At 34.9% G+C, this 27,606-nt stretch overlaps 2 protein-coding genes across 2 annotated transcripts; one reads left to right on the top strand and one right to left on the bottom strand.

The window, feature by feature from the left end:
- Positions 1–3,230: 3,230 nt before the first annotated feature.
- LOC110854923 (venom dipeptidyl peptidase 4) lies at positions 3,231–10,196 on the top strand. Its single transcript, XM_022103353.2, has 16 exons — positions 3,231–3,475; positions 3,551–3,654; positions 3,736–3,807; positions 3,996–4,048; positions 4,896–5,110; positions 5,699–5,868; positions 6,308–6,405; positions 6,634–6,760; positions 7,093–7,337; positions 7,799–8,042; positions 8,640–8,821; positions 8,898–9,092; positions 9,219–9,303; positions 9,431–9,506; positions 9,641–9,852; positions 9,937–10,196. Exons 1-16 carry the CDS (start codon positions 3,316–3,318, stop codon positions 9,961–9,963), a joined length of 2,265 nt encoding a protein of 754 aa, XP_021959045.1. The 5' UTR covers positions 3,231–3,315; the 3' UTR covers positions 9,964–10,196.
- Positions 10,197–12,935: 2,739 nt separating this feature from the next.
- Positions 12,936–16,537, bottom strand: LOC110854873. Its single transcript, XM_022103299.1, has 11 exons — positions 16,281–16,537; positions 15,209–15,409; positions 14,853–15,111; positions 14,651–14,793; positions 14,335–14,569; positions 14,139–14,273; positions 13,920–14,064; positions 13,580–13,730; positions 13,408–13,511; positions 13,209–13,346; positions 12,936–13,096 (listed from the first exon to the last, which is right to left on the bottom strand). The coding sequence occupies exons 1-11, from the start codon at positions 16,535–16,537 to the stop codon at positions 12,936–12,938; spliced, it is 1,929 nt and encodes a 642-aa protein (XP_021958991.1).
- Between the last annotated feature and the right edge of the window lie 11,069 nt (positions 16,538–27,606).

Below are 27,606 nucleotides of genomic sequence, written 5' to 3'. Positions count from 1 at the left end.
GAGGACCCGAAATAATTCGTGAAGTGAAGCGAGATACGGAGCATTTTAAAAAATCGGGTCGATTCCATTTCAAATCAGGTAGAAAATTTCGAACAAAAATATTTTAACAGGTTCCAAATGGTATTCCAGATTCGTCAAAAAATATTAAGAATTGGAATAAAATCAAGTCAAATTTGCCCAAAAATTCAACAAAAAGTAGCCAAAAATTGCGTCAAATGTCACCCAAAATTTAAACCAAAGTCGCCAAAAATGCAACTGATATTCAGAAATCGAATCAACTCTCCTGCAATTCACTAAGAAATTATGATAATATGTTTTTAAGTTTCCAGAGAAACATAAGTATTTTATTTAACATAAGGTTCCCAGGTATCAAAAACCCTTCAAATTTTCAATTTTACTCTACTTCATATATATTTATTCAAAACGAAACGAATTTCCCCCCTCAAGAACTTGACTTTTACCCAATCGAAACCAGCAATTTTAGACAAAATTTATTTTTTTCTACGAAAAACTAGCTACGTGACCTTATAAAAGCACAAAATTACTACCCTCGTCCCAAAATTGACCAGGTAAATCGAATCTAAATATGTATATATGTGAGTCGACTAACCTAAATTGTTTTCCTATCTTGATACAAAAACAAATAAATAATTAAGAACCCTTAATGTTTGATTTCTTTAATCTAGTTATTTTTGTTTTGAGTAAGAACATATTTACTATATGGAATATTTCCTCCTTTAGTTTACATAAAGGCCAAACGTCAGATATTTATCATTATAAATTTACTTATTACAATCGAGGGGAGTTGGTGGAACAACAAGATTACCTGTTTTTAAAGCAATCATCCATTTCACGTTGGACTGGCATGTTTGCAAAGTTAAATTTTAAAATGTATGTATATATCTGGGTGCTTTCCTTTACGATTACAAAGCAAAATAATAGGTTGGTCAGGTTAAAGTAGTTATTTTGCATATTTTGCCACTTTTAAAAATTAGTTATAATCATTTTTGCATTTGCTAAGCGTAAGCTTCAATTGCCTCATTACTTCTTAAAATTATCCAAATTACATTGGGAGTAGTCTAAGTATAAATGTACCGGTTATTTACAGCAAAAATTGTCAATATAAATATTCCATCACCTTTATAACCCTGTCAAACACAATGTATTCAGTCTTAATACATACATACGTCAGCAATTCTTAATCTAATTTAAATCTTTCATTAAGGCTCATCCTCCACGTGGCGTAGTTCTACTTACTTACATACATAACTACATATGTACGTATTTGTGTATGTATACATAACTTGCCAGTCCATTAAAATTTAACCTTAATCTTATCTTGATAATGAAAAGAAGGAAAAAATAGCTCACAAGGGATGTTTCCCGCAATGGGTATGTTTCCCTGCTGATTTGAGTATACAAAGTTGTGTGTCAACTGGAGCGACGGTGGCGCACATACCCATCTGTGTATTATTTAGTTGCTAGGTGAGAAGTGGTGGCGCTCGGGTGCAACACCTACCAGTGTATTATTAGTTGGTGAATGTGCATAGACGGCGCTCATAGTGTGGCTACTATCGCTCGTCCAGTACTTCTTCTAGATAGAATAGTATAGTTCTGTGGTTTCCCGACTGCTTGTCGTTTTCCATTTCATGGTCTACTGTGTGTTTTTTTCAATCTTTTAGCGCCCAAGATTGTAACCTGATGCTTCCGCAAAAAAGAGGTGGTGCCGGAAATATGCTCTTATTATCGTGGGAGAGCGGATCAAGCGACTGAAACACTTGATAAATTTCATACAAAAATATATTTATTTACAGAATTGGAGTTTGTATGTGTACCTAAGTCGTGCTGGACACGAAAAACAAAGATGACTTTAAGAGTCTGAATCTAAAAACTAACTCAACTAAAATTTATGTTTCAGGGAGAGCAGATCTCTTCATTCAAACTAATCTAATTATCTGGTGTCTCTGTTACATCCTGTAACAGAAACACCCTTATCTCTAGACAGAATAACTCCTATGTCTATAAATGTCTTCTCGAGTTCTTGGTGAAGAACCAAGAACTCAAGCCAATTATATATTCAATGCTTTTTATTTTGATGGACATATCCATCCAAGTCGAGCCGAGCCTGGGTGGATATGTTACAAGGTGAAAGGTCCATTCGCTACTCTGATTAAACTCATATTTAGCGCATATGCGTGACAATAAGTTTAATAACTTTTAGCAAAGTTCTGACAAACTATCATAAATTTCGATACGTCAATGGATTTTGAAAAATCTTTGGATTACAATTATCACAAAGCCCTGAGAAATAAACAAAATGCAGACACTTGTAATTGAACTTCAACACGGATATGCAAATGGTTAAAATTCGTCCAAAATACAAATTCAAGTATCTCGCCACGCTGCGGCACCGAGTAAGTATACGATTTACATTAACATATGTATGTATGAACTGATCGAGGAGTAGACTTTGAAAATCATGGTGGGCACCCTGGGCACGATAAGCAATCAAGAACTATCCCTTGTAAGTAGATATTTAAATTTAAGCCATTTCCTCTCCGAACGAATTTTAATTTCCTTCTCAATTCATCATTTACTTATTAGATAATTGTCCTCCATTTAAATCAAGGTTTGCCCATATAATAAACATCTATTCTTAGCTGGCTAACTTTTAATGAAAATTGCTTTGACTTAAAAAACAGAAAAAAATGAGTCTATTTTTATTGTTCCAGAATAAATCCAACAAACCTAAATAATTTGATTAAAGATTAACGATATAGCTAAAATACTATTTAAAAATTACTAAATTTGCTCTACTTATTTAGAATTTATGCCTCATAATTATGAATCAACATTGTATGTTTTGACATTTTGAAACTGAACAAATCCGAAAATATCTAAAAGAAGAATGACTTGTTCCCGGGAAATGTTGATAAGGAATGAATTTTATTAAAGAGTCTTGTAGAGCAATTCTGTCATGTTTTTCAAATTGTTTAAGAAAAACGTGACAAAACAAATAACACTGGTCCAAAAAAAGTCACGGTGTTTGGAATCGTATAAAATAAACACAAAATTTGCATAAGAACTGCTAATTCTTGCATAATTCATTCAAAACGCTTGTCAATTGTTTAATTGCCTTGCTTGATTACGATAACAATCTGCAGATAAGTAACTAACTCGACTCTCCAATAAATTCCAATTCATCCATCCATACTCAATTATTCCCCTCATTTTACCATTATTCACTCCCTCAAATTAATCACTCCTGTCTGACTCGTTGGTAAACTGACTCGTTTGCCAAATTTGTCCACAAAAATGACGAAATTTCGCACATTATTTTTCGCACTTGTTGCGTTCATAGTTTCTGTGCAATCTGCACCCAGGCAAGATGAAAAAGTTCCCATTACACTGGACGATTTTTTGTTGGGAACACTATCCGCGGGTGGATTCGGAGGCTCATGGGTGCCAGGATCGGGTAAATGTGTAAATCGATATTTGCAAGAAAAAGGTTGCAAAAATTTTTTTAATTTGCATATGTGCCAATTTGCAGACGACACTCTTCGCGTAATTGAGGGAAACAACATTATAGATTACAACCTGGAAACCAAGGTGAACAACACGATCGTATCCAGCGATGTGTTTGAACCCAAATTTGTAAGGAAACACAATTTTTTCAAAATTTTTCAAAATTTTGTAAATTATATAAAAAATTTACAAAGATAACTATTAATCCAGGGTAATCAAGCCTTAGGATTGTCCGTATCGAAGGATAACGCATTCATCTTAATTGAGCACAGCAGACGACCCGTGAGTAAATATTTTAAAATTTTGCAGTAGAAAGTTTTACATAATTTGCATAATCATTGTTTTTTCACAATTGGTGACATAACTCGCCCGTGTAAATTTGTAATGAATCCATGTCACGAATTTGTCGGCTGGATTGATTCATTTGATAAGCAAGATTTGATAATTGGTTTGGCCTTATCTGTCTATAGCTCTGGCGTCACTCCTATCTCGCAAAGTACGACGTACTCGAGCTGGCCACTGGGTGAGTGAATAATTAATTAATTAATATATGCATAAAACTTAATTGGTCCGAGAATGCCATGCGTCACGACCCGGTGAACATTTCCAAACCATTTAATACTGGCTTCCTTCTGATCAATTTTTTAACAAATTGGTTTCAATCAAAAACAAATTCAGTTACGACGAAATTTATAAAAGACTAAGCATAATTTAGATATTTGCATCTAAAGAGGAGAAAAGTTAACAAGTTTTACACTTTCCAAATTTACTGCGTGTTTTCTCCTCTTTCGATGCAAATCAAACGTAGCCATTGGGATATATTTTGCTTTTTTTTGCATATTAGTAAATTTGTAATTAATTGACACTTGTTTAATCAAAATCTGGGAGCATACTTTAATCGTTACTTATTATCTCACCCTGCGTATATAAACCCCGTTTCAAGCTGTCTGATCTCACCGCCACACGAAAATAACATTGGAATCTCACTTTCCTTACCTGTGGCTTGAGCTCAGTCAGCTTGAAATGGAGTTTAGCATGAAAGCTATTGAATTCCTCTTGTCCGTCCGTCCGTTTGTCTGTCTGTGTGTGTTCCTTAGTTTTTGCATCAATCTATATTATAAGCTGGAAATGTTTGTCTGCAACGGAAGTGAAACTACTTTTCCGTGACGGAAGTGAGAGTGGAAAAAGTTTTACTTTCCTTGCGAACAGGCATTTCCAGCTAATTATATAGATACAATACTAAAATAATTCCGTGGAATTATGAACAATCCCCTTAATTTTCACGACAATCAAAGTGTTCTAGCCCAGCGGGAGACGGGCTTATACGCTAGTTAATACTAATTTAAAATGTTTATTTGGTATGTTTCCAGCGAGTTCACCGTAATTGAACCGGCCGGGTTGGAAGGTGGTGACCAGGAGGAGTTACAGCTCGTCGTGTGGGACGCGAATGGTCACTCTGTCGCCTTCGTGTACGGCAACAATGTTCACTACAAGGCGGGCCATGGGGCAGGCGATGCGGCCGTGCAGATCACGCAGGACGGAGGGGATGCTATCTTCAACGGTATTTCTGACTGGGTGTATGAAGGTGAGTCACTTACTTAGTGGGCAGGTGTACATACTGTTCAATCATAACGTGGCTAAGACACACATGCTTGACAGATAAGGTTTGAGTTTAAATGTACCGAGGTACATAGGTATGTAATTTAACTTTTCCTGATAAGAATAACTTGGTCGCTATGCAACTGGAATTTCCGTGGTGACATGTATAAGCCTATGCACATTTATCACCGGTTTTTCATAAAATACGTATGGGAAACATTAATTTAATTTTGAAACCAAAATTGGACCATGCAAATGACGATGAAATAGAATGCAATCAAAAATAATAATTTGGCCCAAAATAAATAACTGATAATTGAACCATATTGTAACCTTTACTGGAGAAATGTTCTCTTGTTAAATTTCTACTTGAAAAATCTACTTATCCCAAGTGTTTTTAAAAATTCTTTGTATACTTTAAATATTACTTTCTGGTACTGGGCTTAAGCTTGTGGAACTCAACTTTTTTGGGAACAAAGCATCTTAAATTTGGTGCTATAAATATTAATTTAGAAATTAGTTAAACAGATATTTAAGTAAAAAAAATAGTAACAAATATACAATTTCTGCACAGAGGAAATGTACGGAAGTCCGGTGGCCATGTGGTTTTCGAAGGACAGTTCGAGCCTCGCCTTCGTCCGGTTTGACGACTCCGGGGTCGACTTTTTCCAGTGGCCGCTCTACGGAGAGCCCGGCGTGAGGGAGACCGTGTACCCGGTCTATGAGCCTCTCCGATACCCAAAGGTACCCCACACTCTTAAAAATAATGTTACCATTCTCAAAAGTAAACACACTCTGGATTCACTTTTAAGTCAACTGCACTAAATCCATAGTAAACTTTACTTTTTGTTTAGTTAACGTTACCCCGAATTTAAATAACATATTTATGTAGTTTAGTATTCTCCTTTTCAAAAGGACAACATTATTTGTAAGGGTGCCAATTCGTTTAACATGTGATCAAATAAATCGTAGTCTACTCATCTCCCTGGTCAAGCATGAAACAAAAATTTTTTGTTCACTTGTTTTTGAAAAGAAGGCCAAATAGTTTTTGTATTAAACAGATGCAACCAAAAATTTAAAAAAATAGTTACTGGATTCCGAACAAATCTAGTAAAATTAATTAAAGACAATAGGTTGAATTAATATACATTTCCCAAATCAAAGATTATATTTTATTTGATAGGCTGGACGTGATAATCCCATTGTTTCTCTCCACATCGTAAAATTGGATGATCCCACTGCCATCCGACAAATCGTGTACCCTCCCGGACAAGATGTGGCGTAAGATTTTCCAACTTTACTTCAATATCTATTGCAGTATCGCTTATAACATTTGACATGCATTTTTGGTGTAAGTATATTCTACATACATACATACATACATTATGCTAATATGCATATGTTATGACATATATATTTATCTACCCCTCGCTAATCGTCAAAAAACCTGTTCGCTTATGGAAGGTGCTTAAATAGCTTATGTTTCTCTTATTCTCATTCTCACGACAGATTGCAATATTACATCGCCACCATCACCTGGGCCACAGCGGACCAAGTGATTATCCAAAACCTCAACCGAAACCAAGATAAAACGGTTTGGAACCTTTGTAGCGCGGCAAGTGGAACTTGTTCGGAGGTAATGCCGAGTATTTACATACTTTATAATTTTATGGTACGGAGTACATGACGACGTATTTAATTCTAAATATCGTGCAGTGATTTGAATTTAATTTCCGCTTAGAAATAATCATTCAAAATGAAATACCGAGACCGTAGAAATTTAAAAGTCTGAAACAAATCTCAATTTTCGTGCCAATTTTTTTTAGACTTGATATAACTCCCGGTTAAAGAATAATGATTCAAGATAAGATTACCACACGTTTGTAGAAACCTAAAACTCCAAACTAAATTTAAATTTTCGCGCTAATTGATCGTAGACTTTGCTTTAACAAAGGACTTGTGCAATAGGTGCTTGAGAGGTGGGCGACAACTCCTGTCGGTTGGTGGGACCCGCATCGGCCCCTCGTTTCTCGAGACGGATCAAAATTCCTCACCTTTGTAAACGCCCAACAATCCACGGACCCTAATCAGAGGTCCTACCGACACGTGCTCTCCATCAATTCGGTCCCGCCAAATCCAGAATTACAACCTCTGACGGAGGGTGCCTTCCATGTGGATGCCATATTGGGCTGGGATGAGGCTAATAACAAATTGTGAGCATAAAATTCAGTATAAAAATACTTTTGGGAAGTACTAATTAGTCAATTTTGTGAAGGTTACAAAATTTAATAATTATGCGTTTATAATTTTATAACATAATTTTGACGAATTTTGACGATTAATAGACAGAAATTTCGAATTAAGGGCTTTATGTAAATTTTCGTGCACGAGCTAAATATATTGTTAGATATATATTGCTAAATATATTTAGTCCTTAAATCCTTTAATTCACATTACAAAGTTTACAAAATTACAGAATTACAAAATTACAAAATTTGGACAATTATCTTTGCAAACGTCCAGAAATGTAAATAGTATCATAAAATTTTGCGGATTTATATTTTTCTCTTAATCTTACCAAATTTCGAAATCGACAATTTTTTTCCGAAATTTCGCAATGTTCGCAAATTTCTTCAATTTCCCCATCACTAACTTAAATGAAACGTCGTCACAGATACGTTTCCGGGACTGGATTTCATCCAGAAACGTCTCCGTTGGGAGATCCTAGCGAACGTCATGTCTACTCGATTGCTACCACGGGACCAAACTCGCCCCCAGAATGTATCAGTTGTACCGTTCTGACCAGCACGAACGAAGAATGTCGCTCCCATTCGGTTTCATTCAGCGCAAATTTCAAATTCTACATGCACACCTGTCGAGGACCTGGTGTTCCCGAGGTCACTACAAGATTCACTTCGGTGAGTGAAAATTAATTTTATTAATTTCAGTTTAGGTGAAGGGGCCGTCCATAAATTACGTAATGCTAGAGGGGGGAGGGGGTCTAAGGCTCCAATAATATCGTGCCTATGTTACACATGTTAAAGGGGGGAGGGGGGTCTAGAAAATCGCGATTTTTGCGTTACATAATTTATGGATGGCCCCGAAGTTACAATACAAAACTTTCACGTGTAAAACTCAGATCTAGGTGGGACAAATGTTCATCATAAAAAACGGATCCATATATATTTCAAATTTTCAGAAATTTGAATCTGAGGCTCTAATTTTAAACTTTTCAATTCAAAACATCGGATTTATCAAGACCTGTAATTTTTGAATTTTTGTTGGAATTAAAAGGTATGTTTATCTTTTGTTTCGAAGTGAAATTGGTCCCAACCAAACCTGAGTTGGACAAGTGAAAAATTTAATTTAATTTTTGCCAGTGTGGAAAAATTATTTGCAATCAAAGTAAAAGTTTATGAACCCGGTAGCAAATTAATAATCCGCAACCTGATAATTTTTTGAAAGTCGACCACCAAAAATGCAAATATATACAATTGGATTTTCCCTCCATCCAGAACAACTCAATTGCTGTTGTTTGGAACGACAACGCCCCAGTTCGTGAACGTCTGGCAACCAAGCTCCTGCCATCCTTGAGAGAAATGGAGGTCGAACTTCCACTCAGTTACAAGGCTAAAGTCCGTCTCTATCTCCCGCCAAATTTCGATGAAAGCAAACAATACCCACTTCTCGTGGAAGTGTAAGTTTACAACTTTCAAATCAATTTATTTATCAATTTCTAAAATTAAAAATCTCAACATTATGTAAATACGTAGTTATGCGGGCCCTGATTCGCAGAAAATCACGCAAGATTACGGCGTCAATTGGGGTTCATATTTGGCCAGTTCGAAAGGAGTAATTTTCGCAAATATCGATGGCCGCGGTTCTGCAAGACAGTCTGCAGAACAAAAGTTTGCTGTTTACAGGAATTTAGGATCTGTTGAAGTTGAGGATCAAATATCGGTGACAAAGTAAGCTCAAAGTTGTTAATCGTGGGTTTTTCGTGAATTCATTTTCACTCTAATTATCCAAAAAATTAGAGTTTGATTAAAACCTAATGCTAAATTGGGTGCCCTTCTAATAAATAAATATTTTAGGCACCTTATCAACACCTTGAGTTTTATTAACCCGAATAAAACAGCCATATGGGGATGGTCATACGGCGGATATGCGACGGCAATGGTAATTAAACTTATGTGTAATTTCTACTGAAGTACATAAAACCTGGATGTCCTAGAAACACGATAAAAGTTTTGTACAACTCTATGAAACCTGTGTAAATTTATACAAAGAAAATTTTTCGTTTTAGGCGCTTGGAAAAGACAACGAGAACGTGTTCAAATGTGGTATTTCCGGCGCTCCAGTTTCCAGCTGGTTGTACTATGGTGAACTAAAAATAAAACAGCACAACCTACCTATATTAATTAAGCAAATTTTGTGTTATTGGCTACACTACGTCGGATGGTTTTCGTAGTATTCCACACCACCATCTAACGTTTTTATGTTTTTATATATCCAGATACGATTTACACCGAGCGATACATGGGACTTCCAACCGTTGAAGACAATTGGGAGGGTTACAACCAATCCTCCGTGATGGCAAATATGGCAGGAATTGTTAACAAAGAGTTTCTCTTGATCCATGGCAACGCAGATGACAACGTTCACTACCAGAACTCCATGATGCTGGCGAGAGCCCTCGAGCAGGCTGATATCTTATATACTGCATTGGTTAGTTAAATTGCCCACTTTTCTTTCATTGATTTTATAGCTATACATAGTCCGTGGTACTGATTTTAAAATTTTATAATGTAGAGTTATCCAGAAGAAAATCACAGTTAACGGACCCGGCATGCAACGCCATCTTTACCACTCATATGAACATTTCTTAACCCGGAACGCCTGCTTTGGACCACTTGGAAACCCATGAAATGCTTAAATTTATCAATATACTTAGCGGGTAGTGACTTTGATTGATATATGCTAACAGTATGTATGCTTAACCCCAACTAAATGTCATGCAAATTTTTTGCTTCAGGGATAAATAAAAAGAACTAAAAGCAATTTACAAAATATGTAATTCGTTTTCAAGAAATTATTTTCTACTACACTGATTTTGATCATTTATAATTTCCTGGTATAGTAATGATTAAAATATTTATGCCACGTCGTCGTTACTGACAATATGGAAATTAAATTTGTTGCATATTTACATAGATAATTTTAGTCTCGTGGAAACCAAATCGAGAAATTTCTAAAACATTTACACGTATTAATTAGTTCCAATAACACCCTTTCGGGAAAAATCTGCACATTGAGTACATTACACGTACTATCAAGATGTTAGATTACTAATGGATGCGCTTAAAGCTAAATATTCGATTTGAATTAAACCAGCATAGAAATTTTAATTCAATACCTTTAAGTATGTAAGATTCGTATGGAATTGAAGCTTGTTATGAAACACTGATACGGTAAATTATTTATTCGGTTCGGATTTAGTGTCCCTGATGCTACTTTCCGCCATTGACTTGACACTAGGTAAACAACTAGTGCTCCCTACATGTATTCCAAACCGGAAAATCATTACGATTTCTCAACTCGTTATAACTCAAACAGAATGATACTTTGTGTTGTTATGACTACAAATTTCAGTTGGTTAGTTGAATGCACATACAAAGTAGACAATCGAAACGAATTTTATGCATGTTTACATGTGTAAATAATTTATAATAAATTGTAAAATGCGAAATCGAACGAGCTTGGGTGTGATTTGTGGGGTGATTTATTTTTTTTGGGTTTTTAGATGGTGCAACAGATATTCATCGAATTATCAAATCATACATATTCATATGTAAATATTTGTTAAACCAGGTTTGAATAGGGAAATTATTATATTGTAACCTAGCAATATCTTGACGAATTATATAATTAAAGTATCAAAATCATTATTTAAACGAAGACAAAATTAAGCATACAGTTCGTTATAAAAAATAAACACCATTGTTACATGAATAACCAAGCAATAAATAAAAAGAAATAAAAAATAAATAAGAAATCGAACAATCTCAAAATTTATTTGTGTACCTAAACCTTATAATGAAATTGTGTTGTACGTATGTGCATACTTATTTTTGAAGTATTATGTGCATATCTATGTATGTGTTAGTGTGACTAAAAAGCTGATGGATTAGTCAAATGTGCTCGTGATCTGTCTGGAATTTTAACGCTTATTTACGTGCTATTAATTAGCGGAGATTGCTTCACTTGAAGTATTTAATATATTTACACAAATCCTTAGTTAATTAAGTACAGATCAAAGAAATCACGCAATTTTTCCAAAAATTTCTAACGACTAGTTTTTTAAATCCAGTGAAATGTATGATTTTGGAAATGGGCAGTTTTAAAGTTTTTAAATTGAGATGACTAAAGCACGTGAAATTAAAGCGCAGCGGTCTATTTTTAGCATAATGATTTTAATTAAAGGTTTGAGCGGCAAGGAAATAGGTATTCTATAAATCAATTCTGACCACAAATAAATATCTAGTTGATAAATAGTTCTAAAGGTGAAACATGTATAATTATCATAGTGAATATTACTTAAGTTGAAATTCTGAATATAAAGTTAATGTATACATATTCGAATTCTTTTGTGCGTATCAATTTGTATATGTGCATATTCATCTAGGTTTTATATGTGCATAATTAAGCCATATATTACAATTCTATGCAACTGTCAAGCTGGTCATTGATAAACTGTATGAAATATGTACATACTTACTTAAGACTGAAAGCTATGTCAAATTTTATAAACTGTGTTTTCTATCAAATGTGTATTTAGATCAATCCTATGTCTATAGCTAGTGTCTAATTTACAGATAAAATGTGAAATTGGTGAAGAATGTAAATATCTTGAGCTATTTTAAGTTGTGCTACTTTCCTATTCATATGAGTGCAGTATCATTTTACAATTTTATTACTATAAACAAAATCACGCAGCGATAACTGTGCCTTTCATTAAACAGCTTACAATGGAGGTCTCCCAGAGTTTGCTATCAGATTTTGATCAAACACATATTAATGAATCAATTTAGGTATCTGCATAACATATCTATTAGCATGAAATTTGCAAATGAAACTATATGCAAGTGCGAAAATTTGGCAAAGATAATTACATATTTGGACCCCAAGAGGAAGAACAGTACAGTAAATTTGAAAAATCAAGATTTAACTTAATACCTCACCTGGGACACATATCTATGCCTAACATGTGCACTGGGAGCCTCATTTGCAAATTGGTGGGAACTTAAGGTTCTTTCACATTAAATAAAAATAATTATTTTACACTATCAATATTAGGAATAAATAATTTTAGATAAATGGTTTTATATGGTTTCCTTACTTTAAAAATGTTCAATAAAGCTAATATCAAGCTGTGTGCACCTTGTATTATACTTTTGTGATTTTTGGAAATATACATAAATTCACAAGAATTTAATGGCTCAACGTCACTTGTCAACTTTTTCCTGGTCAGACTAATATAAACTACGTCACTTCCTTCATAATAAGAACAATACCACTTTATAATGCTACGTTGTCGCTATTGTTTCAAGATTTTACAATGCAAGCAATTTAAGCTTAGTTTTAGGAAGGGAATCGTGCATGGATTTTGTGAAATAAGACTGATTTAAGGATTATGTTTCTGCATCAGCGCAAAGCAATTTTTTGGGAAACTCTTCTGACTAAATGCTCGGTTGGATTTTACAATTAGTTTTAGTATCATGACCTTATATTTTGGTGGTGGACAATTTGATTTATGGAAGATATCCAGGCATATTCTCCATCGGATGGAGTCGACGAGGGCCTGGTAACGCTTGTCTTTCGACAGGTCGCGGGATTTCAGCCATCTCAATTTCTTCGGGAGCCACCCTGTTATTCCGTCTAAAGCACTTGGGGATGGCTAGTTTCCATTTAACTGAAAGAAATATACATGCAAAACATTAACTCTTGTTATGAATAATATTATTCGAGCTTGTTAGAAACCAGATGTTATTTTAACGTGTATAAAGCTGGCACAAGTTACTCACAGCTTGGGCCTCCCATTCTTCCAAGATTATTCCACACCTTATACTTTGACACTACTATTACCGCGATTAGTACAAGAGTCTCAATTACGTCCAACAAGGACAAGCCAGTGATCATGGATACGGTCCCACCGATAAGGCCTTGTCCGAATCAAAGCCAATTAACGTTTTATATTGATCAAATTTATACTACAAACCTTACCAACTTCCTCGAAGGTGCTGTACCTTGCACTCCTTCGTGTTGGGTGTACCGAATCAACCACGAAGTAAACATTTACCACTGATACGGAAATATTCCTGTTGCCCCTAGATATATACACAAAAGTTATATGCATAAAAAATACCAGGACGAACATACGATTTAATCAAAACACCTGTAATCTTTGCCATAGAACATTTTCTGGTAGTAATTCATGCGATCTTCTGTCATTCGACTCCAGGTAACCGATGTTCGGTATTTGGTGTCCCGACAATTCGGGCGACACTTTGGGCATGCAGCTTTCAGTCCTTGGTTGTGCATTTCTTCTAAAAGTTTGCCATTTATATGTTCATAATGTTTTTAAACTATTGCACATCAATTAATTATTCACCCTCTTTCTCCCTGACGCAAGTATTCACTTGGGGTAAAGAGCACAATTTCCGTCCCGGGAACCCTGATCATTGGGAATAAGATACCGTAGCAAAAACTAGAGAATATGTACAGTGAAAACTCACCTGGAGAGGAGACCTTAGCACATTTGCACTTTTCGTAAACTGCTTTGGCGAAACATTCCTCCAAGCAGTTCTGCCTAGAATACTTTTTGTAGAAATCCAAATGCGCGTCACCTTCGTCATCGCTAAAGTAACAGCCACGTCGATCCTTCCCCAAATCATAAATGCAGTATATGTGTATACATATGTACAATAGGGTTTATCCATTGTAAAATTTCTAACCATGGAAATATCTTTGGCGTCCTTTTCCGCTAGGATGACTTCTGGGTAAAGCGAGACATAAATTTCTTTCCCATATGGCAATGATGTTCCAAATCGTTCGATCTGTGGCTCATCTCTTGGATTATTTACAGCCAACTACACATGAAAATGAGATTAGGTGTAATAATGATTTAATTTAGATACGAAATAATCTTACCATGAAGCCAGTATCATCACTGTGAACGCAGGCTCTATCCTCCAGATTTTCCCTTATGACAAAGGTCAACCCGGATGACTTACCAGGAGCCATTTGCCTCCAGGGAACCGCAGGGCGGTGCTTCGTATCATTTTTCTTTTCCACATTAGCAACATCTTCGTCTAAGTCGGCTTGCTCCCATTCCTTAATTTCTTCCTTGGTGCTGCCTCCTAGTTTAGATTGAATTGTTTCATTTCTAGCACCGAAAATATTTGATGGAAATGTAATTATTATCATCTTTGTATATAGGCTTGAAATTGAAGAGTCTAATGGTTACCGTCGTGTCGCCTCTGTGGGAATTCCATTGAAAACACATGTGCTTCCCCATTCCGAAAAATGTTCTTTAAATAAAACTTTGCAGTCATAGCTTTTCCCATTTAAAAGGCACCCCCTTATGATCTCATCGCAGTTTATCATTCCCTGGAATTTTATGAGAAGTAAATGTTTTTGCTGCTATCGCTGCATAATTTTTACATTACCTCTTTCATGAGTGGAATAACCTTCGATTTCATTCCTGCTTCTTCAGGATTGTCCAAGTGAGTTCCCTGGATTTTAGTGTTCTCACCAAACATTTCATCTACATCTTCTGGTATGTTAACGCCATTTTTGTGTGCATTGGTGGTACCTGGATGACAGGTATGATAGATGACCTTCATTATTCCTTCAACTTCGTTTTTGCTCCATTTACGGCCATCTTTAAGCCGGACTTCTTTTCCATCCCATTCCTCGAAGTAGTTTCTAGAAAAGAAAGCCTCGTGACATTTACACTACATGCACACGTGTGTAATGGATGCATACATATTCAGTAAAACTTTTATTTAAAATGCATGCTCACTTCCAAGCTTGACGCATATATCTCAACTTAAAACCACCATTTGGACTAATTCCAACTTGCGGGAATTTAGCATCACCAATATTTATTTCCTCAGTTTCGATGGTAACCGTCAGTGGATGCCCCATTGTTCTCCGGATGCCTTCTCTGATGATGTAGTACACAATGAACACGCACAATACGAACACGAGCATCCAGAAGGCCCTGAAACAATACAATGCCATTAATTGTTAACCCATTCTTGAATTTCTCTTTTTCAGTTATTTTAACTGACGATTTGACCGGAATTACACTTCAAATAAATTTGAGCTTAATAAATCGGAGACAGGTAAGAAGTTTAAGAGAATTTTCTGGTTACGTGGATTTTCACAATAAATATTTTTTTAATTTAGATTATTTAACAATTTGCGTATTAACTTTGACTGAAACGCTGGGAGCTATCTAGCCAATTATGACGAATTCAGCATTGCTGCTTGTCGTAAGCTTAATCTTCCTCAAGGGAGCTATATCCTTGACGGAAGAGGAGGATAATCATCAAAGAAGCGTTCGAACTCAGGATCGAGTTTATTGGGACGAAAGTGAATCTGGCTGCATGTGTCCTCATGTTAACACAATAGGAAATTGGCTATATTATTGTGGTTATGAATTAAAACCGCACAACAGCACCAGCAAATGCTTCCCGCAAGCTGTTTACAGGTGCGTCAATGGGAGAAAGGTCGCAATTCAAACTGACACTGACTGTGCCACGACGAGGACGAAATGTCAACCAAGAGTAAAATATGATACAGGAGAACGATGTGAAGCCTGCATAAAACATTACGGAAAGACATGTATCTGAATATTTATGTCGTGTAATTGGCCACATAGCTTTCAAACTGGTTCCAATTTTATGTGTAACACGTCACAGAAACGCTAAAATATATTCTTATGTACATGCACACATTTTTAATTCTTGTGTTATTTGCATCACGTTAAAAATTTGGAGACCGATATGACACAATAATTTGATTAGCTTTTTTTAAATCTAAATTTACCATAATATTTAAAATCGGTTTTAACCACAAAGTCTTTGTACCTTGCTAAAACATGCATCCCAGCTTGGGCACTTTGCCGTAAACCGGGAACTTTTTTGAGAATTCTGACACACGCGGCTTTATGGGCTGGTTCCCATTTCATCAAATTTTGCCACCGGATTTTGAAATTTTGCCAACGTCGTTTAAAAATGTCAACTAGCCAGGGATAAGAGCTTCGTTGGGTGTAAACGCAGAACGGGCGAGACCCCCTTTCCTCCCCTTGGGCAGCTTCCATTCCCCCGTCCCCCTCGACATCCATGATCACAACTTATCTTCTAATTCACACCATGCTGGGATAAGTATCAAAGTCCTAGTTACTACATCTTGAACAGAGAAAAAATGTTGCTTTCACATTTTTAATGTCATTTTCTAACAATAAATTCGGTTGAGGGCGATTTGTAACAGCAGTGTTCGACTATTTTGTTCACAAATGAATAATAATTTAACCTAAAGACACAAATTAGTGAATGTCTTGCCACTTTCACTTGTGACGTCAAATTTCAAAGTCAAGCAGTCTTGGATTTACATGCGATACGTCTCGGGCAGCTCACATTTCCAGGTCCCTTTCGATTTACTTACACGGTAACAACTTATTTATTAATTTATCTAATAATTTACATCATGCTTGCAATTAGATAATTGTCTCTATCCTAATTATATAAATAACTAAACACTCCATCTCGAATTGAGATGAAGTTTTGTACTTTCACTTTCACATTTTTATGTCATTTTCCAACAAAAAATTCGAATGTCTGTGTTTAAGAATTTGTGACAACAGTACTCGAGTAATTTCTTTAGTTTATGATTAATATTTTAACCTAGAGACTCAAATAATTTACCACTTTCACTTGTGACGTCACATTTTTGAGTCATGCATTAACAACTATTTTTAATTTATAGGTATGCGAGACCCTTCGTCGTTTCAGGCCACGTCCGCGTCCCCTTCGGCACCCACGGTCACAATTTATTTATTAACTTATCCCATAATTTATTCCAGTTTGTGATAATTGTCTACATATTAATTAACTAAATAACTACTAAATCTCGAATTGAGATAAAGTTTTGCTACTTTCACTCTTGACGTAACATTTTTAATTCATGCAGGGACATTACTCCTAGATCTATACGGCTTTACATATTTGTAAAGATGTGATATTATTAAAGTTTGCTTCGAATATGAATAATATTTTAAAAAATTGAGCTTAAATACACAGACAAGTGAAAGTTGGCCAGATAAACTAGGTGTGGTCTAGCTGACTCATTGGTCATAAGACGAAGAAAAACACGTATGATAAGAACAAAAGAATTTAAAAAGAAACATGTACTCTTACCATAGCTTTCTTGCTGGGTTTTGATTGACAGATTTTTGCATGTAAGGTTGCCACGGAATAGCCGAGTTAATTGCAGGTGAGGGTTGGCGAAAGCTCTTTGATCTCGTCCATGCTCTTTGTTCTGGGTATATGAATCCGCACGTATCGAGTGGAATTTGTGTGCCATGCATATGCAAATATGTATGAAATGTATGTTGCTCATCTTTTTTCGAAATATTTAATTTATATTAATTAGCATGCAAGATATAATTTAGCATATGTAACAGATGTGAAAGAAGTGGAATCCTGAACAAGATGTAAAAAATTCAAGTCAAAAAAATATTTTATGGAAAGTTTGCTTTTTCGGGTCAATATTTTCATTCCGTTGGAAAGTTGAATTTGTGTGCAATACATACATATGTAGGTGTGTTTGTTACTAATCTTTGACAAAATTTGCAATGTACATATGTATATTAATCTTCATTTAAGTTTAATCGCCCCATAAACGTAACTAAACAAAACAGATAAGACATAAATATATTTTGTGTATTTTAGCTAGTTTTAAATAATGCGGTGCACACGATGCTAATCTTTTTCAAGATGCATTTGATTCTAATCTCCTCTTAACTTTAAACAACCCAAGAATTAAGGAAGATTCAAGATGTTTACAAAATTAGAAATCTAGAACGCGGTATAAATTTACAGGTCAAAAATATTTTTAATGCAGCACCTGATTAGAAAACAATAACCGGTTAATAATATGAAATTTCGTTCTAATACGGAATTTTTGATACTAATTCGAAATTTTGTTAACCTCGCATGTATTTAGATTTGTTTAATCAACGGGATAACAAATTGTAATTTATGATTAAAAATATGTATCAATATCATTCAAAAAATGGATGTGATTCTATAAATTTCTTGAGATTTGATTTCGAGTATTATGAAAAAAATTGTACCGTCCAAGAAATGAAGAATAAAATAAATGCCCCAAAACTTGTCTTATACACTATTTAAAGGTTTCTTCAGTTCCATGAACTACCTAAAAAATCAGAATATAACGTGCAAAAGGTACTCGTTAAATACTTATTAAAACTTTAACAAAACTTTATTAAAACCCTAAATCAGAGTTTTAATTTTACTTAACCAGGAATTTATATTGAACTAATTTTAGTGAAAAACAAATGTGCACCAGCTACTGACGAGTATGTCGTAAATTTCATCTCATTTTAAACAAAATTCACATTTCTATTAACCTACTAATAGAAAATACAAATGCAAGGAAATTTGGACACAGTATTTGAAAACTGGCAAAAATTCCGACCAAAATCAAACATATTTATTATAAGCAGAATTTCTTTTTTGTAAAATTCTTTATTATTACGTGAAAATTGACAAGTTTTGCATATGTAAATCATCAAATTCCTAGCTATTTAATAAAATCACAAAATAATCTTAAATGAGAACAAAAAACACAAGCTTCATGGGAAATTCATAAACTTTAAAACTCATTATGATGTCAAAACCTTTTAATAAGCTGCATTAAACCTTTTAATCAGCTGCATTAAACTTTTAATTCATTCATTAAGCAGAGATACAAATAGAAAATAAGAATGTTATTAACATCAAATATCTTTGTCTCAATTTAAGTAGATTTAATTAAAATATTTGGTGTAAGTTTTGCGGTGTGGATAGGTACTTATGATAATCGCTAGTTGTCACATTATTGAAATTGTAAACAACATAAAGTAGAAAGCATGCTGATACAGGGAATGTGATGCCCTCTCATAACGAGACTCCGTTCTTGAGAAGTGTGTGATTTAATTAACTAGATCAAGCAATATATTCAATTTTGAAGGAGCATATCTCAACTATGCTTCCTCAAAACACTGTTCCACACACAAAATTATACATGAAAATGTACATAAATAAAATAGCTCCGATACATACACAAAACTAACAATGGAACCTTTTTTCAAGCTACACCGGGATCGACCAGCGACTTATGTCAAAAAATCAAGCCAAAAATTAGGAGTCACGTGACACTTATCTTTCCCTTGAATGGCCCTTTGAAGAAAAATATTGGAGGTCAAAGTTCACACGAGCGCCTTGGTTTTCGCCCCGTGTAGGAAAATGCAACAGAAAATTTGCTCAAAAATTGAACTTAACCACCAATATTTTTCTTCCAAGGGGCCACTCAACGGAAAGAGAAGGGTCACGTGACTCCTAATTTTTGGCTTGATTTTTTGACATAACTCGATAATCGATCCCGGTGTAGCTTGAAAAAGGTTCCATTGTAAGACTAAGAAATAAAGACTAAGATTAACCTACATAAAAACTTGAACGTGACAAATTATGATGAAATCACTACTCTTACAACTAATATTACTCCAACTACATCGAACTACATGAGGAGAAGTGAAACAGTTTGGTTAAGACAGAAATCCTGAGTCACCAAGGCGGTTCCTCCATCAATAAAATTGCTCCCCACCTTGATCCTCATCGATTGCAGGGATCGAATCCTTTTCACATTAACTTTTGCGATTCCTTTCTCCATTAACCAATTATGACACAGGTTCGTCGACTTTTCTCCAAATTGTGCCGCAAATGTTTCAAATATCATGCAAGATGAGCCAACCATAATGATGATGAATGGATATGAAAGGAACCCCTCTGATGGTAGGGAACTTGCCAGCTTGATGAAGACGAAGCTGACAATTATTTGCATCATAGGCGCTTGTATGACAAGTACGGGGATGATACGTTTCGATAAGGCGTGATTCATCTGCTTCTCTAGTACTTGGAGACATCGGTAGAGTTTGATACGCTTTATGAGACTGATACGACCAGTTGCAGTATCCGACATCCTGTTTAATCATTAAGGAACTTAATAAAAAATTAGGTAAAATATTTATGTGTATACATGCTTATATATTTACTCTGCTCAATATCCTGCATTAATTTCTAAAAATTTGTTGCCTATTGTATTCCCTCCTTCATACTTTACCCTATATATATATACTTAATTTGACTTTAATTTAAAGGTTCGGGGTGTCGCTCTGAGTATGAAATACTTCAGACTGGGGACCGTATTCTTACAAACTGCGTATTTTATGAAACTACCTGTTCAATATGTCGAGATAGTCTAACATACATCCCGTCGAGATGATGGTGACATTGAATAGGAAGAAAAATCCTTTGCTAGCGGAAATCGTCCAATGAAAGCTATCTGCGAAGATGGCCATTGTTTTGATACACTTCCAAATGGCTGTGTCCAGACTGAAAAGTTGCTCACCACAACTGGAACAATATCCCAAAAAATAGCCAAAGATGGGCGGATTGCAATGGTTGGCTAATAGCCGTCTCCCTCTGATAAAGAAGAGTGCGGGACACATAAAGTGCGGATATAGCAAGACTTTCCGCAACATGGAGTTACGAGCGCTTCCAAGTAATTATGAAAAAATAATTAGTTTACCCGACAAAAAAGTTAGCATAATATAAAGAAAAACAAACTTACCTCAGCTTTCTCTTCCCCCAGTTTTAGACGACACAGTAATGCCCATCTCCGGAAACGTGGCTTGCAGATATTGTTCGAATCGCATCAAAATTGTCCCCCTTTCCTCGCCAAGTCGATTCCAATCCCGAATGAACCATTAATTATGGCCGACAACCAAAAAATCATGTTTTGGAATAGCTGGAACATACACATGGATTGTGATTGATGGTACAATACGACAGAGAAGATGACGAAATAGCTGATTTGATACATTTCGATGATTCTGACACCAATAACCTTCCCGTTCTGAATTTTTACACATTTACCAGATTTATCCCAAGCTAGAGGAAGAAAGCGAAGGCGTGACAAATAATTTAAGGATACCTTTATGAATTGTAGGTGGTCGTACAACATTGTGAAAAGATATGAATTTTGTCCAAAAACCGAGACAATTCTTGGAAGCTACATACTTACAAGCAGCAGTGCTGGCACAATTGTGGTCTCAGAAAATGTTGTTTACTGCAATTTATGTGTTTCTGGGGTATGGTATTGATTCAGTTTAGCAAGCGTCCAGGTCCAGACGGAGGGAACCTTTAAAATATTAAATTTACTATTCGTACAAACTTGCATGTATATTTTATTTTGCGTGATGCGCGGCCGCCATCGTCATTAAATTGTACACAAACAAAATGATCGATTGTGAAAAATTTTACGACTCTTATCTCGTATTTGAGGAAATATTTTCACTTTATGTACCAATATTTACCTACGTACTGCTGAAATATGTAAAGTCATTATTCTTTTAAAACTTTTCTTCTAACGGATAAGCCGATTTACACGTATAAATATGTGTGTGTGTCAATACATATCCCAAACACATAATCATATATTCATATACACCTTGTTTAATATAACAAATCATGGATGACAACTAAATAGTTATAATACGTCAACAATAGCGCAGCTTTTTTGTAGACTTAAGGTTTCTAACAAGGGACACTCACGACCTGTCGTTTGAGTCCAGGGTACCCACTATGTTTTTTAGAATCTACTAGGACCCCAGATGAAGGATTCATTCATATTTCCGTGTAAAACTCATATTTGGCGTCGTGCCGTGGCGCCAAATTCGCCAAATTTGAATGTTTTTATTTTTGAAACCGCCATAACTTTTGAAATCCTGGACGGATTTTCAAAATTTTTGGCAAAGATCATGACAAGGAGTTCAACTTTCTTATCCCATGAATTTTTTTCCAAAATTATGGCTTTTGACTTTTCGCAAAATTTCGAAATTTCGGGTTCGTCGAAAAAATGCTAAAAATATCTCAAAAATTAAAATTTTTTTATTTTTATTTTTTTCTCTAAAATTTCGACTTTTCTGATCATTTTAAGCATAAAATTTTAAAAATCCGACATAAACTGCAAAAGTTATGGGGGTTTGAAATTGGTCGAAAATGCAAATTTTTAAGTTTGGCGCCACGCCATGGCGCCAAATATGAGTTTTACACGGAAATATGAATGGATCCTTCATCTGGGGTCCTAGTAGATTCTGAAAAACATAGTGGGTACCCTGGACTCAAACGACAGGTCGTGAGTGTCCCTTGTAAGAATAGAACAAAATTTCAAACAAAGCTGCAAGGTAAACTGAATATTTGGCAGTGGATTAGTGATAAATGTCAAGGTTGGGAATTGCCTTTGCAAATTTTATAATGTCCTGCACAACATGAGAAATTAGTAGGGAAAGAAGTTCCTACTGAACTGTCTTTTATATTCTGCCATTTAAATACAACTTTAATGGAACATGGACGTAAATTGAGTTGTTCAATAAACGCCATGGTGTCGAAGTGCATGCTTATATAAATTTGAAAATTTTTATTGCAAACATAATCGCAGCCTTCTGTCGTCGTTATTTTTCAACATTTTATAACCAACTATTTATTAATTTTTATTAGTTGTGAATTATCGAGATATTTTGTATACATGGAAAATAGTAAAAAAAACATGATAATTTTAAGTATCACTATAAAAAATTTTAAATGTCAGCAATATTTAGAAATCTAAACATTTAACTTTATTGTAAACAAACATATGTATGTATATTGCTTGCTGACATTTAAGATTTTTTATAGCGATACTTAAGATTACCAGGTATTTAAATACTCTTACTATAGGCATTCAAATGTATGTATGTAAGATATCTAACATCCAAAGTAATAAAAATTTAGATATTTTATCCAAACTTTCTATTGAATATTTAAATCTCGTTGTCCCACAAGCAAAGTTTTTATACCAACTAGGTATAAAAACTTTTAACGCAATTGGTAGCTGCCTTACATGAATTAAGAAGGCTGAACTTTGCAATATATAGTGGCAGTTCAGAAGCTAAATATCAAATAAAGAAACCACCCAAAATATGTATCTAATTTGGTTTTATGTGCGCACACTAGGTAGAATCTATGTACGAAAATATGGGATTGTTTTCAACGTTACGTTACCTTAATATTTACTGTCTACCCAACAATTACCAAATAAAATATTGTCCTTGTTGTAAACATAAAACTTACGGTATGAAATTTCTTCGTTGAAACAGGAAGAAAATATAAAATACGAGTATCAAACAGGTAGAAACTATCGCGAAAATATGCCTGATTACAAGTTCTGTCTTCGAGAAAATTCGACAATTCGTGCTCTGCCTTTGAAAATTGTGGGTCCTCCTCTTCCGCGTTCTACTTAATGTAGAAAAGTGCATACATAATTTTGCCTGAAACTTAATAAACCCCAATCAACGATATGTATGTAAGTTAAGGTTATGTAAATAGTTCTCGTATCAAATTAATGTCTTTTATGGGATATTTCGTGGTATCTTAATTTCAAGCTCGAGTTAAGGGCTAATATGCTCCTCGTGTTCGTCTGTCACACGTTTGACACACTAAATAAAGCCAAAACGTGTGAAATCTACATCTAGTTTGCATCATATGCAAGTCCTAATTATGTTTTTCGACCCGTTTTTATGGGTAGGTAAATTTATTAATGCTCGATTGATGTGGCCGCGGCCTTTACAATCATATATAAAAGAAGTTTTATAAATTTATTTAAATATATATATATAGATATTACTATTTAGATACTGGCTAAGCCTAGTTTAAATATTAAATATTAGCATAATAGTACATCTGTATTATTTTTCAGTTTTTTTTAGTTTGATCATAACATCAAACTAATAGAGCAGCAGGTTTGTCTCTCTCGCGATTATTATTTTTTCTTTTTAATTTTTTGTGAGTTATTGACCACTCCCAATCGTCGGGTTTGTGGCATTGTCATACTCTTGGACTCCGTTGGTCAGTGGTAGATGAGTTTTGAAACCTGGACCTCGGCTGACCTTTTTGTGCGACATTGCGATTTGACGTCAGACGGCCTCCCCTGAGTTGTCTGAATGGACTTTTCCAAGTTCTTGTTCGTGCTTACTTCAGTCAGCTCCTCTTTCATTGGAAAGGAGACTCGGGGGGCACTCATATACTGCAAAGTTTCTTTATGGTTCCTGTCCCCTCCCACAACGTTGTCTCGCCGCTCTCCACATCCGTTTTGGAAGAATTTTCAACATATGCGCTGCGGGCAAAGCGGTTTAATTTGCCCTTGAACAAGAGCGCTCTGACCGACGGCGCTATACAAATCTCGATCCTCAACAGGTCTATTGTTCCAGTTTTTAAATTTCTATGGCCAACTATTAATTGATAAATTCTGTCCAGTAATTTCAACAACGGTGCTGGAAAGGAACAGAATTCTGAACAACATCAACGGATTCGAATAAGAATTCAAACACAAAAAATGGATCTGATGCATGTCGAGGATGTAGTGAAGCTGGCACATCCGATAACCAATTCAGTGGTCCTCTCTGGTAGTAGAGGGGATGATAAATACAGGGAGCTGCATAACCTACTGGAAGGTCAAATATGGGACGACGAGCGACTTATGGGACCAGAGTGCCACCTGTGTGGTGAAGATGTATATGATTATACCAACCCTATTACGTACAAAGACTCTATTATATATATTATGTTCCAAGATGATTTAATTGAAGATTTTTGTTGGAAGGACGGATTGCTTCAATGTGTTTATTGTTTTAATTATTTCCACAAAAACAGGTGCAATTTGTCTATGTCGGCCCAGTCGTTTTTTAACTGTTTTCTCTCTAAAATCTGGGCGTGTCCTAATTGTATTCCTGATTTTGAATGTAAACCAAAAACTGTTAAACCGAACAAATACCTTAAACTAGCAAGAAGGTTGATTCCTTTACGAAACCAGTATGATGAAATGTACTCTTATGTACAATTAAACTTTTTAGAAAAAATATGACTTATTTATGAACACATTTGAAGATTATGGAACAGGTTAGATATGTTTCCCTTCATCGTTTTTAAGGTTACAATTTGGATTCCTGTGTTGATTTTACATACAATTTTTATGGTTTGATGTGGCGAATGGATAAAAATGTATAGTAGATTTTGAATGTTTTAGTTAGTTACATATTTGTTTATATTTTATGTGTCACGTGTGGAAGAGCATGGTTTGTTACTGTGAACTTGGTAGACACTTGAATAAAGCTTAATCAATCACTCAATCAATCAATCAATATTATAGGCTTCTCTGACCTCAGTAGCTTGAGTCAGATAATGCTTGATACATTTTAATTTAGTCTCATTTAAATCGCGTAGAAAACTTACAAAATCGTTTCTACTTGTGGGAAGACATTGGCCGAGTTTGGTATTAAGTATTTTGCGGATTAAGTTGTAGCATGGGCAAATACATATGAAATGATATAGGTCTTCAATTGCAGACTGGCATAGGTTACATAGAGGGTTTGTATCTTTGTTATAGATAATATTGATCCCATTTAATAGTACAGATTTGTTTTTAATTGTAAATCTGGGGTACATTGTTCTTAATTGCATGCCCAACTTAACTAAATTCCATGACATATTTCCGTTTAAGAAACCTTCAACCTGGACATGCAATTTAATGTGTTTAAAGTGAGACAAAGAGTTTGAGCTTTGCATTCTGATTACATCTTCTTCAACTATTCTACCTCTAATCATATTGGTTATTTTATTTACATTGTATCTTAAAATATTTATCGTATCTAAATTTACATTTTCCGGATCAAATGAAAATAAGTTTTCACATTCAGACTTTTTTAAATAATCATTCAAGTCACGATACCAATTAAATTTCATTTTATTTTTTGAGAAAGTACTAGTTTTAATTAGATTATTGAGGACTTGTCTCAATGCAGTACTGTACGGACGTTGCAGTATCTTCAGCACAAATTTCATAGCATTTTTAATTACACTTAATTGTATCGGGTAGCAGTTAGTTTCTAATCTCAGAAACCACAAAGGAGTATGGTTAGGCAAGTAAAATAACTTTCGAAGAAATTTTGCTTGAAACATGACTAGTTTATCTAAAACTCCTAGGCCCCATATGTGTGAACAGTAGAGTAGTACAGACTTGGTTAATGAATCAAACAGTTTAAGTCTTGTATCAAGTTTTGTTATATTGGCTTTGTAAAATAAAATGAAAAGCTCATTTTCAGCCTGTTTTGCTTTTAGGAGAAAAGAGTTGCAGATATCTGAGTAGTTCATCCTGCAATTAAAGTTGACCCCCAAGTATTTGTATGATTCTGTACATGCGATCTTGTCATTTCCCCAAAAATGATTGGTTCTAATCTCTTAGGCTTGCTATTTCTAAAAATCATGAAATTAGTTTCTGAGAGATTAATTTGCATATCATTTCCTATTAAATAATCTCGCAAAATATTTATTTTTTCTTGCAAGTGAATGGCGTTTGTTGCCAACAAAATGATATCATCCGCATAGCATAGCAAATGAATTTCAGCGGTTCCAATTCTTAAAATAGACAGCTCTATATTACTATGCATGAGGTCAAACAGGTCATTTGTATGCAAAGTATACACTTTTGGACTGAGCGTTTCTCCCTGAAGTACAGCTTTTTTAAAGGGAAAGAAATTGCTTTCTCCGTGGCGCGTACGGACTTTTGCCTTCGCTTTGGCATAAATATTCTTGATAGTATTCAGCATTTTGTCACTTATTCCTGCTAATTTTAACTTTTTCCAGAGCTGATCATGCTTGACTCGGTCAAAAGCTGAACTAGGGTCCACCAGTAATGCATATACCTTTCCCCTTTTATTCCTGATAATATGTTGCAAAATTGAGTTTAACATGAAAATATGATCTTCACAACCCATTCCCTTTCTGTATGCAGCCTGAAATTGTGATATTTTTTCATTTTTCTCACACCACTCATTTAAGCGATTTGTCAAAAGCATAGTATACAATTTTAAACCTGTATTTATTAAGGAAATAGGCCGATAATTTTTTGGATCAAGTTTATCGCCTTTTTTGTTTATGGGTGAGATAATAGTATCAGCCCATCCATCCGGGATTTGTTGACTGTCCCATAATAAGTTTATGCTATCTAGTAATATAAGTCTTTGCATGTCATTAAGTC

The sequence above is a fragment of the Folsomia candida genome, unplaced genomic scaffold (genome assembly GCF_002217175.1).
Source record: "Folsomia candida strain VU population unplaced genomic scaffold, ASM221717v1 Fcan01_Sc011, whole genome shotgun sequence".
NCBI classification, from domain to species: Eukaryota; Metazoa; Arthropoda; class Collembola; order Entomobryomorpha; family Isotomidae; genus Folsomia; species Folsomia candida.
Note: the sequence above shows the minus strand (reverse complement) of the source record. Positions and strands in the feature narration are given on the sequence as shown.

Bases quoted from the DNA above. Each gene is read 5' to 3' on its own strand.
- LOC110854923 (XM_022103353.2), top strand. From the start codon at position 3,316: ATGACGAAATTTCGCACATTATTTTTCGCACTTGTTGCGTTCATAGTT. The intron at 5,869-6,307 runs GTACCCCACACT...TTTATTTGATAG, and splicing joins AGCCTCTCCGATACCCAAAG to GCTGGACGTGATAATCCCAT. The intron at 9,304-9,430 runs GTAATTAAACTT...TTTTCGTTTTAG, and splicing joins GCGGATATGCGACGGCAATG to GCGCTTGGAAAAGACAACGA.
- LOC110854873 (XM_022103299.1), bottom strand. From the start codon at position 16,537: ATGGATGTCGAGGGGGACGGGGGAATGGAAGCTGCCCAAGGGGAGGAA. The intron at 14,065-14,138 runs GTTAGAAATTTT...GATTTGGGGAAG, and splicing joins ACGCCAAAGATATTTCCATG to GATCGACGTGGCTGTTACTT. The intron at 13,347-13,407 runs GTAAGGTTTGTA...GATTCGGACAAG, and splicing joins CAGCACCTTCGAGGAAGTTG to GCCTTATCGGTGGGACCGTA.